Source organism: Felis catus, chromosome D3 (genome assembly GCF_018350175.1).
Source record: "Felis catus isolate Fca126 chromosome D3, F.catus_Fca126_mat1.0, whole genome shotgun sequence".
NCBI classification, from domain to species: Eukaryota; Metazoa; Chordata; class Mammalia; order Carnivora; family Felidae; genus Felis; species Felis catus.
The window spans coordinates 8,578,476-8,593,014 of NC_058379.1; the positions used below are offsets into that span (position 1 = coordinate 8,578,476).

At 39.6% G+C, this 14,539-nt stretch overlaps 2 protein-coding genes across 4 annotated transcripts in view; one reads left to right on the top strand and one right to left on the bottom strand.

Moving 5' to 3' along the window:
* RAD9B (RAD9 checkpoint clamp component B) overlaps window positions 1-2,236 on the top strand; it is a 32,448-nt gene extending 30,212 nt beyond the window's left edge. For both annotated transcript variants that reach the window (XM_045042260.1, XR_002147263.3), the window contains one exon: window positions 25-2,236. In XM_045042260.1, coding sequence (XP_044898195.1) covers window positions 25-87 — 63 coding nt within the window. In that variant the 3' untranslated portion in view covers window positions 88-2,236. The remainder of the gene's footprint in view (window positions 1-24) is intronic.
* The window catches only part of PPTC7 (protein phosphatase targeting COQ7), a 37,351-nt gene continuing 24,062 nt past the window's right edge, over window positions 1,251-14,539 (bottom strand). The window contains exons 3-6 of one of the 2 annotated variants that reach the window (XM_011287829.4): window positions 11,910-12,108; window positions 8,113-8,236; window positions 6,318-6,447; window positions 1,251-5,197 (exon numbers count right to left, since the gene is read on the bottom strand). In XM_011287829.4, coding sequence (XP_011286131.1) covers window positions 5,139-5,197; window positions 6,318-6,447; window positions 8,113-8,236; window positions 11,910-12,108 — 512 coding nt within the window. In that variant the 3' untranslated portion in view covers window positions 1,251-5,138. Of the gene's footprint in view, window positions 5,198-6,315; window positions 6,448-6,907; window positions 6,997-8,112; window positions 8,237-11,909; window positions 12,109-14,539 lie in introns of those variants that run through there. The other variant, XR_002737183.2, reaches the window with a different exon arrangement.

Consider the following 14,539-nt stretch of genomic DNA (forward strand, 5'->3'; position numbering starts at 1 on the left):
ATATGTGGTTTTTACATTTTGCAGTGTGATGCAGAGAAGAATCTAATGGAACTGATGCCAAAAAATTATTTCTGTTATCTGACATAGATCAGCAGCCTCCACTGCCAGGGACCCTAGGTTTGGAGTAAAATGAAGTAGATTACAAATGTCTCTGTTCTTTGTCCGTCTGAGAATCAGCTTCCTACCTGAACAAACAGACTAAAAAATCTGGCACAAAACCATTGTTATGTAATTTTACGCCTGCCTCTCCCTCCCCCAAACCTGTTTAGAGTCCATGATAACCTGACAAACTCTTGACTTCTGTAACATCTTACTGTGGAGTCTTTGTGAACCAACACATCACAAGGAAATGTTTAACTGGCAAGCAGTTGTACGTTTTGTGAGGATTTCATACACAAAGGTGGCAGAGTGAATTAGTAAACTTTAGAACTGTGAACAGAGTTCTAACTAAAACCAGAATGAATTTGGCTCTTGTAGCTTAGTCAATGAGTCAGAGCTACCCACAATAACCTAATAAAAACTCAAGTTCATCCCAAAATGTTCCTCAGTGAATGAAAATGGGCTTTCACCAAGCTTTTTGTGGAAATTGGCAATGCCCACATAATTTCAAGTCCTTTCACACTGTAGGCTAAAGATTTACATATCTTATGCTTACACTGATGATTAACACTGAAATTTCACAAATTCCTAACGATTGCGGATGACTACAAAGAGAGCAGGTGTACCCAAGAGTAACCGGAGGTCTCCTTGCAGAGGATGAAGTTTCTGGTTCGCTCACTGAAATGGGCAGAGGGGTGCACGTTGTGAAGGCACCCTCACCAATAATTGCCTGGATGCAGCACAAGTCTGGAAGAGATAGTCACACTATTAAATTGTATGTAATTTGGGTTTTATAATTTGCATACAGAATGCTAAGTTTAAATGACACCAGATTTTTTTGTGGCTTCATTCCATACCATTTTTGGAAGATGCAAAAGCCTTCTCAGTTGGGAAAACATCTATATTTTACATTCAATTATCAGTCCATTTTGATGAATTTTTGAGGCAGCTAAACTGATGTAGTAAACCAGCTGGTGAAAAAGAGCTAAGTGGGATAAACTAGTAAAAGACAGAAAATGATAGCTACAAAGTAAGGAGTACTGCTGGCATGACTAAGAGCCTTGGAAATGAGGGCTTGACAGAGACCCACAAAATGCCAAGGGCTGGTGTCTTACGTAGTTAAGGTTCAAATTAAGAGGAGTTAACACAGATTAGTATAAATACTATATTTATTAAATATCTTTACAGTTTATTTAAATGTATTTACAGAACTATTCCTGCATAAGTTATATTTCAGACATCCAATTCAGGTCATTGCCTCTTGGGTAAGACAAACAATGATAGTCTCAACAGAAAAAAGCAGCTCATTAGTATACACAAATTCAAATTTGCTTCATTATTTAGCCATCTTTGCCACAAACTACCTGCTAACAGTTAAAATTTTGCCATGGACACTGTTGATGTTTAGTTTGAGAAGTTCAGTTTTGCAAAGAATTTGTTTTTAGCAAATAGAATCCAAATCCTTTTCTGCTTCACATTTTCAATTTTATAAGTAGATTTTGCTTTGTTTTTCATATTGTAAAATTTTTTCACTGCAAAATGTGATAGTTTCCAGGGAAATTGGATGCTGTAGCTTCTACCAAAGATAGCTGGTATAAGGTGACAAGGAACCATGAACTTATTCCAGAGGACAAACATTTACAGTTCTAGCCAATCTTGTTTACAATCTCCAAAACGCTCAAAACCGACTCAGTGAATCCCAACAACTCCTGCCTCGTTACTCAAGGTGGTGGGTTGGTGCTACTGAAGGTGGTACTGAAGGCTACTGTTCTATCCAGAACAAATGCAGCTGACAGGAGAGGACACACTCCTATCACGCAAAGCTTAAAATCTAGTTTCTAATCTAGACACAGCCCGCCCCCCCAGACATGCATACCTGGAATGGATTCTTTTGTGATTTAGTACCTATCAACCACATCAAGCCAGGACAGTAATTCAGGACAAATAACTTGTTTCCCCCACCCCCATTTCTTCTTTCAGTTTTGAAGAGCCTATGGATTCTACTGCATTATCCATTCAGTAAATTTTTTTGTGCGCAGGCAGCTTAAGTTCACAGGAAGAAATAAGGTTCTGATATGTTTAGAGTGCACATTTTAAAACAGAATAAAATAAAAATTTCAAGCATGTGATAAAAATATTGATTTTTATAATACAGTATTGCTTTATAAATATAGATGGAAAAGCTATAAACTTTACTGGTCTTTGGTGCATCCAGAGAGGGATAAATAATTTGCCATTTGTAAATTAGAAATCCAAATTCTCTTTTGTTATAAAAGTCCATTGGATGAGGCAAATGTGTGCGTGTGTGTGTGTGTGTGTGTGTGTGTGTGTGTTTATACTGCTTGATTTAAAATACAACTAACACACACATCAAGTTCAAAATCAGACCCACCAAGTAGTATATCTCAGTCACACCCCCCAGAGACTTGGGTTCTGTGACCTGGAAAATTCCAGTATGGATCCAGCAGAGCCTCTGATCGCTGGGAGTGGAAGGAGAGTTCCCTGTTAAGCAGCACTTCAACTGACCACTCCCCCCAACCCCCAGTCACAAAATGAAGTGCTCAACACACAAAGGACAGGGCAAAAGAAAATAGAGAAAATACTGTGTCACTAATCTACAGGCCAGGTCCAAAGTCAGTTCCACTGTGAAACTCAATTCTTGTCCTGCTACTTTCAACATCACTGACACAAACGATGTCGGTTTCTAACAGTCATTTCTCAAAAAAAGTAAGTTGATTAAATGTGTTGTGTAAAACACCACCAATCTAGCTTTATAAAGATTGTGTTTGAAGGGTTAAATGAGAGCAGAGGAAAGCCAGTGACTTGAACAGAACTGCTCTTACAAGGAATTAAATGTAGGCATTGGAAAATTAATGCAAAATATATCCAGATCATAAGGCTACATACCTCTGACCAGAAATAATTAAAAACCCAAACAAAAGAACTGAAATTGTCAGTCCAAGTATAAGTGTATTCCTTCCAACAAAACCCTTCTGGATGCAACTTTCTTTACTTTTTAAATACACAGAGACTGCAAACAGTTTGTGCAAAATAAATACCCCACCACTTGCCACTCACGCTTCTGTGTTTTATCAAAGCACGATGGCTGCTCATTATTTCAACAGTCTCCCCTCCATCCCCCTGCCCTGTCCCCTATCTCCTCTACCAAAGAATTCTGTTTTGTCAAGTTAGGGTAGTTAAGGCATTCTGACATGTAATTAAAGGTGATTCAAAATAGATATCTAACATTATGCCAATTTAGGAATAGTAGATAAATTACTGAACGGCTTACAAATGAATAACTCATTCTTATTATAAATGAAATGCCTGTTACAAGCATGATGCATTGAAATATAGTAATGACATGTACATGGTACATGTTAAACAATTTTAAATAAAACAAAAGCTTGACAGTTACTCAAATATACAGTACAAATTCACAAAACAAAATCTTTTAAAACAAGTTGAGGTAACCTCAAACATAAGTTTTAATGCAATAAACCAGGGAATAAGTATCTCCTTTAGAGAAAGAGACTTTCTGTATTCTCCTCCAGTAGATTCTCATCAGGTTTAATTGCATTCTCATCTATACACCAATGTTACCTGACTTATATATAAAACATGGCTTTAATTTAAGAATTTCTAAGTGTGTGTATATATATATATACATACACATATGTATATATATGTATATATATATATATATTTTTTTTTTTTCTACCACCAAGTTAATGAAGGAAAAAAAACTGACCCAAAAATATATATCTTTACAGCAGTCGACTTGTACACAAACCTTAAAAATAAGTCTGGGCTTGCAGATAAAGGGAAAACTGAATGCGGGGTAGTTTTATAAGGAAACTATACACTGCAAGATGGCTATTCGGAAACTGTAAACATTAAGCTTGATTCAGAAACCCCTAAATTTCTGTGTAGGGCAAATGCAAATGTCAGATCATCACCAGGAGTTTTCCCTGTGGACTCTTGTGCTGTTGCCATCACCCAAGGTGCTCTTTCCACACAGACTCCCCGAATGTGGTGCATGCTCTACGGAGAGCAAGGCTACTAACGACAGGTCTGACAGGGAGACCAGGAGTAGCACGACTGTAAAAGCCAACAAAATTCAAAGTTACAGCTGTCCACTGTGAGGCCTGTGGCCCAGGGACTCCCACACAGGGGCATCGTATCTGACAGCTGGGAGGAACTTCATCCACAACATTAAATTTCTAGGCTTTGAGGAGTTTACAATATTGAATAATATTTCCATTGAAAAATGTTGGTAGGGAGTCTCCCTCACCCCTCCTGCAGATCAGGCCACCAGCCTATGATTTGGACCACTCAATAAACTGCCGAAACTTTCCTTACAGGAGTACAATTAGGCATCTTTTAAAAACCACAGAACATTTGCATCTATAGAACTAAACTGAAGTTTTCTTCCAATTTGTAACAAAAAAGCTCCTGGGATAAAGACTTCATAATCCAGAGCAGTGTTTTAGAGCAGAATTATAAGCCCCTGAAAAAGAGGAGTTTATAATGAAAACATAAAGCCACACCCAATCATCATAACAAAGACTGTATAGTACGTGTGTAACGTTTCTTTTGATGATAATGTATGTTTCTAGTAGATGTACCATAACATACAATTTGTGTTAGACTTTAAAAATCCCTTTTACACACTGTAATTTTGAATGCACGTTACCAACATCATCATTTTCAATGCCTAAACCATTTTGGAAATGCAATAGCCATTTTGGCCTTGAAAACCTCCATCCCATCGGAGAAAGGACAGTAGGAAGTGAAGGCCTATCTTCAAATCTTGATTCTCTTCAAAGTTGCTGGCAGATAATGAGCTAGCGAACAAACGACAGTAGTGGTTCTCCACAAAGATCTCAACCGGGTCTCAAAAAGACAGGCAAAGGCTTACATCACCGGCCATCGAGATCAGTGGCAAAGAAACACGGTCCCGCCAGCAGGATCAGCACATGTGGCAGGGGAGAACTTGGGAAGATGAAAGGAAAGGCCGGAGTTGACACCTAGGCGGGTCAGTCTGTATACTCAGCCACTATTGAAAGAAGGACGGTGATGTCATCTGGCTTTCCACCTAAAATGAAAATGAAAATGAAAATGAAAATGTATTCAGAGATCTTAAAAGGAAAAGTCAATTAAAAATGTAAGCCTAAGCAGGTACTAGGAGATAAAAGTTTGCAAGTAAGGCAGGTTTGATGTGTCAACATGCTCTAGTAGAAAAGTATTTGATATGGAAAATATCTGATAAAGAGAAATACTTAAAAAAAAAATGACATGTAGTTTAACTGAGGTTTAAAAAAAACCTTCGCTGCTTCTTTACCACAGGAGCTCTATTAAAATGGCTACCACATCCTCTGTCTACAGCAATCGCAGTAAACTAGACAAATCTGGTTGGGATAAATTCTGCCTGATGAGAAAGTTACAGGCTTTTACTCACAATCCTAATTTGGACAAACATATCTAATGTTTTGAAACTAGGAATAGTCTTGTATTCTAATCTGCCAAACAGCTATGGCATGTGCTTTTTTCTATTTTAATACTTCCTGGAGGGCTAAGAAATGCTTTACATGTCACAATATTATACCAGCAAGACACTGACCAACTCCACAAGTTCTGATACGACAGCACAACATGTCACCCCAGCTCTAAGACTGAGCTGCTGGCCTGCTCCCGAAGTTACATATCGTTCAGCACATAGAAGGACTCTTGAGGCAAGGGCAGTTTAACATTGCTTTCCTCTTCAAAACCTGCTGTGGTAATCTGGCAGGCAAATATCGTCAATGAGTCCCACAAGGCCAGAGGAAGGGAGAAGTGAAATGTCAGACCCGTGAAGGGCAGAATGTTAAGCTGTTAGGAATGTCCAGGGCCTCTAGGCAGACTTAGAGGCCTTTTGGGCTCAGGTCCAAGCAGTGCGGTGGTGGCAATAAAGGGCTTCAGGTTCCGCCTGCCTCTACAGCCAATGGAGTTCAGTTCTGGAGGGCATCCTCTGTGGGGAAGACACGATGACAGGTACTTGCTCTTGTCCTTCAGTGCTAGGGCCTGCTGACCAGGCTCAAAGCCACGGGCTCCCAACTGAAGAGGATATCTTCCCGGTCTCACCCCAGTGCTCTAGTTTACCTCACCCCACAGCCCAGAATGCTCCCATCCTACTATGTCCCCAGTTAGTCCCTATGACCTTCCTAAGGAATGCTTACCTCTCACATTCAATCCATTGTCACATGCAAACTGTGCAAAAGGTGACATATAATTTGGGTCATAGGCCAGCTCATGGGCTTGCTCAGCAATGCTTCTTGCCGTCTGCTGTATACTCTCATAATTTGAATTCTAAGACGAAAGGATGAGGGAGTTATTTTTACACAATGCCTCATAGGATTTCTGCACACAAGTACATACACTTTTTGTAAATACCACTTTTTGAGACAGTAACATTTATCTAGCCACAGTTTCCAGCATTTCAGTTTTTACTCTAGTTAGAGAAGACATTAAAACATTACACCTTCAGTAAAATGAACAAGGCCACCAGTGCTGCCTGCACAAGATGTCAGTCAGATGTCATTCTTTGCTCAGGTGGCCTTGGGCCCTGAAGGTTGGATTTCCGTTTCTGCTTTTTTTCCCATTTGGAATTCTTAAGGTATTCTTGCTAAATCTGGACAGGACTGAAAAGGTGGATTTTGATAGCACTTCAGGGAGGACCTCAAAAGTTTCCTTGCTTAGGAATGCGACCCTGGCCAACCACACAGTTTGCTCTCCAAGTGAGAGCTGCCAGGTGTCCTATTGAAAATACCTTCAGAATTTTATATCATGATGAAAGATTCTTGTTTAGCTGTGTGATCTTGATCCATACCCTTATCCTTGCTGCTTCAACCTCCTCATCTGTAAAATGGGGATGGGAAACAAGGTCCACTTTAGCTCTAACATGCTAAGACTCGGAATAGTTTTAGTATAAATAAATAACAGGCTTCTGCTTCAATGTCGCTTCCTCAAAGAGGCCTTCCCCGGCCAATCTTTCTAAAACAGCAGCTTGGCTTTATTCTCTGTTCCTTCACCCTGCTTTAGTTTCTTTCTAAGCCACCAACATTTATTATATATTTCTTTCTTTGTATTATCTTTCTCCACTAGAATGTCAGCTCCATATGCAAGGAATGTGTCATTTCTGCTTACCACTCTGTCACCACACAGAGCACAGGGCCAGCTCCATATAAGCACCTGACCTTTACTGTATCCCACAGATGGGGCATGACACTAAGGACCTCGTATACATGGTCTTAGTCTATAAATTATAATAGCATTGTGGTGAGGATTAACTAAGACCATGGTACCCCCCCACCCCATTTTAAAGGTGAGGAAAATATTGCTTAAAAAAAGTTCAGCAACTTACTTTAAGTCATAACTGCTTACTGGTAAGGACCTAGGAAAAGACTAATTTTCCCCAGAGTTAGTACTTTTACAAAGCCAGGAAAATATGGAAAAACTGGTTTTCACTTCCTTCCACTCTCTATATGGGCCAAGTCTGAACTTTTAGTTACTGGGACAGCTCAGATGACATCAAGGCCCCTAGCTGCCTGTTGCCCTTGGCCTGGCTGGCTCTAGTGTGGTGATTTCTTGTCTTTCCCGACCTCAACACCTGCTGAGTCTGTTAAGAGATAAAAGGAGAAAAAGACAACCAGGAACCAGCACCATTAAAATACAATTAAAACTACAAGAAATGTCTCATCTGGACTTTCCTACCTTTACCACTCTTTTTTTTTTTTTTTTTTTTTAAACCTTTACCACTCTACTAAAAGGTGTAGGTGGGAAACCTCTTTTTTTCTCAAGTGCTCCAATTGTGACTATTTCCATTTACAATTGCTTGAAAGACCAGAACTATTATTTCTTTCCTAAATTTACAAAAGTCCTTTCCTACAAAAAGAGATAATACAATTGTACCAATAAAACTTAGCTGCCCAGAGAGGGCCTCTCCTTCCACGAACTAACCTTTGAGTTAATTACCTTTAACTTTTTTAGCTCCTGAAGGATCATATAATCAGGCATGTTGTCAAAAAGTCCATCTGTTGCCGTCAGGATAATGTCTCCTAACTGGACATCAAAAGATGTGCTATCAGCAGCATCCGGGCTGTGACAAGGACAGGGTAGGGGCAAAGTTACAAGAGGCCTTCAGAGATATGGTGAAAGTTTCCAACAGGCACTATGTTATATTGTAATGAGGCTATAAGAAAAACTAATTTATAATAACAGAATAAAAAAAAAAATTAAAAAAAACCCAGTCACAGGGCGCCTGGTGGCTCAGTAGGTTAAGTGTCGGACTTCAGCTCAGGTCATGATCTCACGGTTCACAAGTTCGAGCCCCGCGTCAGGCTCTGTGCTGACAGCTCAGAGCCTGGAGCCTGCTTTGGATTCTGTGTCTCCCTCTCTCTCTGCCCCTCCCCCGCTCGTGCTGGCTCGCTCTCCCTCTCTCTCTCAAAAAAGAATAAAAAACATAAAAAAAAAAACCCCAGTTCTGAAATTCCTAACCTTGAAAAAAATTAATTGAAAAATCTGATATAAATGTTTCAAAAGCTTAACTGAAACTACCAAGTAAGACTGAGTTTGATGATTAGTCACATATGGCTTAAAAGGAGGAAGGGTTCTTTTCTGAGTCAGAACTAACATGCCTCTAAAAGCCTAGTAGAAATGAGTCTTTATTTCCTAATTCTTTAGAGCCAAATTCCATCCTCTCTTATTCATTTTCTACTCATCAGTTTCCCTGCAGGCTTGACTCTGGCTCTCAGGAGGCTGCCATAATAGTGTAACAAGAGAGCACCATGGAAGAGAGCATGCAAATCCTGTAAGAATTAATTCACATGAAATACCTACAATGGTATTTCTCACTATAGTGCCAGTAATCACTAGTATTACTACTAGATTAGTATTAGTATGGACTAGTAAGGCAGAGTAGGGACTGTGTGTCTCCAGGGCTTAAAGAGTGCTCATCATGTAAGTTTTTTTTTTTTAACGTTTATTTATTGTTGAGAGAGAGAGAGAGAGAGAGAGAGAGAGAGAGAGAGAGAGAGAGAATGAATGAATGAATGCAAGCGGGGGAGGGGCAGAGAGAAAGGGAGACACAGAATCCGAAGCAGGCTCCATCCAGGCTCTGAGCCGTCAGCACAGAGCCTGACACGGAGCTCAAACTCACAAACACAAGATCATGACCTGAGCTGAAGTCAGACACTTAACCGACTAAGCCACCCAGGCACCCTGTCATCACCTAAGTATTTAATTATTAGTATGCCTGGTGCAAAGTAGGTCTTCAAGAAATACCTAATAAGTGAAGAAACAAAGTAACCCTCCAAATTGGGAAAAACTGTTTAACACATTGTTAATGAAGAGAGGAATGTACAGACATTGTGTGCATGTGTGTGTGTGTGTAGGGGGGGTAGATTCATAAACACAGACGCTTCCATATGCAGAGAATAAATCTGGAAGGACACAAAGAACAGACAACAGTGGCTGAGGAGAGAGAATGTATTGCTGGGGGATGGGACAGGAGGTAGATTTTTCACTACATCTTTTTGTATGCAACTTTAAAAAAGATAGATGGCAGTGGTTTTTTGTTTGTTTTTCTGTGATAACACCTGATGAAAACAGATACAAGAAGTGGAGTGGGGGGGGGGGAATCTCAGGTGGGGAGAAAAGATCATATACTCAAAGAGTCAATGGCCCTCTCCCAAAGGCTGGTTCTCAGCCATCTCCAAAGGCCAGCTTCACTGAATCCAAGCCTCCAAGGTGAAGGAAAGGTGAAATATCTAATAATCTGCCTTAACCTGTAATTAGGGAACAAATGCAAAGAAAAAAATTTACACACTGATCCAGAAAGGAGAAGCCAGAACCAAGTACCCTGAGCTTGACAGAAAAATCCCAAAACTTGTTTGTGTAACTGATATGTTATAAAATATGTGAAGAGAAAACATAAAAACCCACCCACCCACGCCTGCTGGGGATTTATACAAAGTGCACTGAGAAAATTTCTGGTTCGTCTACTCCTGACTGAGGAAAAGAAGTAGCACATTTCAAAGTTCTGTGATGGGCTTAGGCTTACACATATCACTTACACATTTATATCACAAATATTTTGTAAAGACAGCAAACCAAAAGGAAACTAAAGGAAACCTGTAAATTAAGGAAAAATTATACTTTATAGATATGAGGAACCGAGTGACAAAAGAAATGTCATTCAGCAGGAGGAAAAAAGACTGTAAAACTGGTGGAAACCAGGTCGATTTCTTCTGTGGAATAAAGAGAAACAATGCAAGACACTTCACAGTTGCTCAGACTTTGGAAACGAATCAGATTCTAGAAGTTTAGATTAATGACCAGGTTGGCAGTGAAGCTCTATTTTCTGCTGAGGTTTTTCTTCCCCAGGAGTGTCCTTTGCTATCCTGCCTGTGCGAGACTCGCTACCATTGGACGGTTTGCCCTCTTCTCCCAACACTCCCACCCATGAGCTTGGTGTTCCGCCAGCTGCAGTTTTGCCCGTTTTGATTGAACATACTGTGCTGCTGGAAACTTTTGACTGCACTGAAACACGAGCTGAAGTCACATGCTAGCAAGCTGTCTGTGGGCTCCGGGGGGAAGCAACCTCCACCTCGCTGGCAGGCCAGAGCGCTGCCCTAACCAGACTGTCCCAAAGATAGCGTGTGAGGTATGGCAGGGCAGCTCTAGCACTCAGATGCCAAAATAACAAGAATCAAATAAGGGAAAATTAAAACACTGCTCTCGGTACCTGTTAGCCGAGCTCGGTATCTACCACCCCCTGGGGTTCTGCTTTCTCCTCACTCCAATATGGCTAATATGAATATATGTTAGAGCCAACTGAAGAAGGGACTATAATGAAATATTCTTCCAATTATGGTAACATACCTTAATCTGAAAGTAAAAAAATGCTTCCCTCTCTGTAGGAGTCAGCCACAGACCTAGATGGACAATCCTGAATACCTAATTATACAATATACTCATTGCAGTTTAAAAGATGGCAGTAATAATCATTCTATCTTAGTTTGCACTCAAAATCTGGCTTAATAAGAACTATTAAGTAGAGACAACAGACCTTTCCAAGACTACTTCTAATTTTACAAAAGGTTCATTACCCATTTTACAACATTCATGAATCATAATCATAGTCTGGCACAATCAAATATGTTTGTGCCAGGTCCCATAAGGTTGTTAAAGGAAGAGGAATCTGAGACTGTCTTAGCCTTATTCTGTACTCTGATCTTAGGAAAGATAAACTGTAAAAGTTGATTCAGAAAAGTAGTTATTGTCTTGAAAGGTCTTGACAATTTAAAAGTTCTATTTGATGCATATAATAGGAGGCCCTGAGAATCAGGAAGTTATTCTGATAAATAAAGCAGATGTCTGTTTGAACTCTTCCCTAACAACATATGCAAATTCTCATACGGGCAGTGGCATGCATAGACAATGATTCACTTCTCCGCACAATTTAACAAATATAACCGTATATACCATGTTGGTCTTGGTACGAAAAACTGATATTCTGTAAGCTTGAAGAATATTTCAGTCTTGTCAAATTATTGGGTGTTTGTTAGAATTCAACTTGGCTGCAATAGCCAGCAAAATATCTTTCAAAGTCAAACTAAAAGATCTTTTTGATGAGAACATTCTCAATGTGCCTTATGTCATATGAGAACTGAAAATGCCCATCTCCGCTGTAGGTAAAGGGGGATGGGAGGAGGATGTGGGCGAGCCATGTCCTACTGGCTCTTAATGTAATGGCCAAGAGGGGAGATTACCTGTCACTCAGGACGACTCCCTCGGCTTCAGGTGGTGCAATTGAGAGCTGGAATGGAGTGTTGAAGTAATGCTGCTGCTCATCTGATCGGTGCACAACTTCACCACCCCTGACAACCAGGAAGCCCGAATCGCCCAGGTTTGCTGTGTGTAAGCGGTGGCTAGTTCTGTCCAGCACCACAATGCAGGCAGTACTGCTACCTAGAAACAAAAATGATCCCTGTTTATTTTTTCTTTCTACCTTCCTATCTTTGCATCCACATTTTTATCACATCACCCCAAAAAGCAATATGCCACAACTGGAACCTCCTTTGCCTATCTTAGTCATGCTCCAAATCTCCAACAAGTGTCAATAGTAACCTGATCAGGGTCAACATAATAGGGAAAGAAATATTACACATAGTAAGCAGGCCCCTGAATCTGAATTCTTTCATTTGCAGAGACAGAAAACAATAAAAATGGCTGGTATCTAACCATACTTTTTTTCATTTCAATAGCACTATAATCTGTGCCAAGTGCTCAAAACCATGTTGTTGAAATTTTAAGTTTTAATACTTAAATGCCAGAATAAGAATGTTATGTTTTCCTGACATTTCTCATTAGTCATCGGCAGGAAGCCTTCTCTATGAAATTTACTAAAATTTAAGAGGGCACATAACTATAATATTTAACCAGATTTCCATCTGTTGAGGTCATGAAGAACCTTCATCAAAGACTGACTTGCTATGAAGTGACAAGACCAATTTTTCTCAGGTAGCCTATGGGATCCACCTGTTGACCTTACAGAGACCATTAATGTTCACAGAGAAGCAAGCATGTCCAAGCAGAGAGCAAAAGCTTCTGTGTAGCTTTGCAGCACACAGCTCACATGACCTTCTGCAGATTGAAAAGCTGATGTACCACCAGTACAACTGCTTTCAAGTACTAAAATTTAAACTTATACCTACAGAAAAAGTGGCAAAATAGAAAAATAAACAGTTCACCAAGAAGTAAATGTTAAATGGTCTTTAAATATATGAAAAAATCATCATCACACTAGTAGCCATTTTGCCTATTAGTTTAACAAGAGTCCAAAAAGAAAAAAGAAAAAAAAGTCCTGTGTAGTGTTGACAAGAGTGCAGGGAACATGGTCATTCTTATTCCATGATGGTGGGAGGGTAAAACTAAACAACCTTTCTGAAGGGCAATACAACATTGGGAAATGTGTGTATCACTTGATTTAGCAATTCCTAAGAAACAACTAGAGATGTAAACAAAGTAAGTACAAAAGCATTGCTGAAGAACTAGAAACAACCTCAACATTTGACATTAAGAGAATGGTTAAATCAGTTACAGCACCTCCAGGAGGATGTAACAGCAGGAGGCTGCACACTATCACGGAATACTTAGCAGTACAGACTCTGTGGTCAGCCTGGCCCCATCTGAATGCTGGCTCTGTCGCTTACTCACCTGGTGACCTGGGGCAACTTACTTAACCTCTTTGCACCTCAGTTTCCTCATCTACAAAACAGGGATAACAGTACCTACCTCTTAGTGTAGTCTGTGAGGATAAAGTTAGTTAAAGCATGTCAAACACTTACAACACATAGTAAGTGTTAGCTATCTGATAGTCACTAAAATTGTTAAGTGAAATATATTTGCAAATGAAAGATAACTTAAGCGAAACAAGTAGATTACAAGTTGGCATTAAAGTTTCCTTAAATAGGGGCACCTGGGTGGCTCAATTGGTTCAGCAACCAATTTCAGCTCAGGTCATGATCTCATGGTTTGCGAGTTTGAGCCCTGCCCCGACTCTGTGCTGACAGCTCGGAGCCTGGAGCCCGCTTTGGATTCTGTGTCTCCCTCTCTCTCTGCCCCTCCCCCGCTGGTTCTCTTGCTTGCTCTCTCTCAAAAATAAACATTAAACTTTTTTTTTTTAAGTTTCCTTATATAAAAAGTGTTCTCAAACTTAAATTGTAATTCAAAAAAAGTAAAATTTAATGTAATTTTAAAAAGATAATAGTATACAAAAGCTAAACTGTTAAGATGCCTGTTAAAAGCAAAATGAAAAAAAAAATAAACAGGCTGTGGAACCAGCTGCGTTAAATCCCAGGGCTCCATTATTTTCTAGCTGTGTGACTGTGGGCAAGTCACTTATTCTCTCTAGGCCTCAGTTTCTTCCTAACAAAATGAGAAACAGAAGTACCTATGGATCTATCTCATGGGGCTGCTATAAGCACACGGTAGATGCACAATTCATATTACCGTTATTCTATGCACAAACATACACAAAAGAAAAATAAGGGAGCATAATCACTAAAATATTAATAGTTTCCTTTGTGGGATTATGGGTAATTTATTAACTTTTCCTTAATAAAAATGTGTAAGTTAATATAAAAACACTTAAAATATTTATCTCATCATAATGTTCAGAAATTCCATTTCCTTGTTATCTAATCGGACACCCTAACGCTAAGCTATTTAGTCGCTAGCCACTAAACATCAGAGAAAAACACAGCACTGTAATGAACTGGCAGTGCCACCAGATAATCTGCATAGCTTACGTTAAGATCACCAATTACCTTTCCTTCCTAACTCAAAGCACAAAAACTCCAATCACTTTTCATTAATAGAATCACCACACAAAAGATCT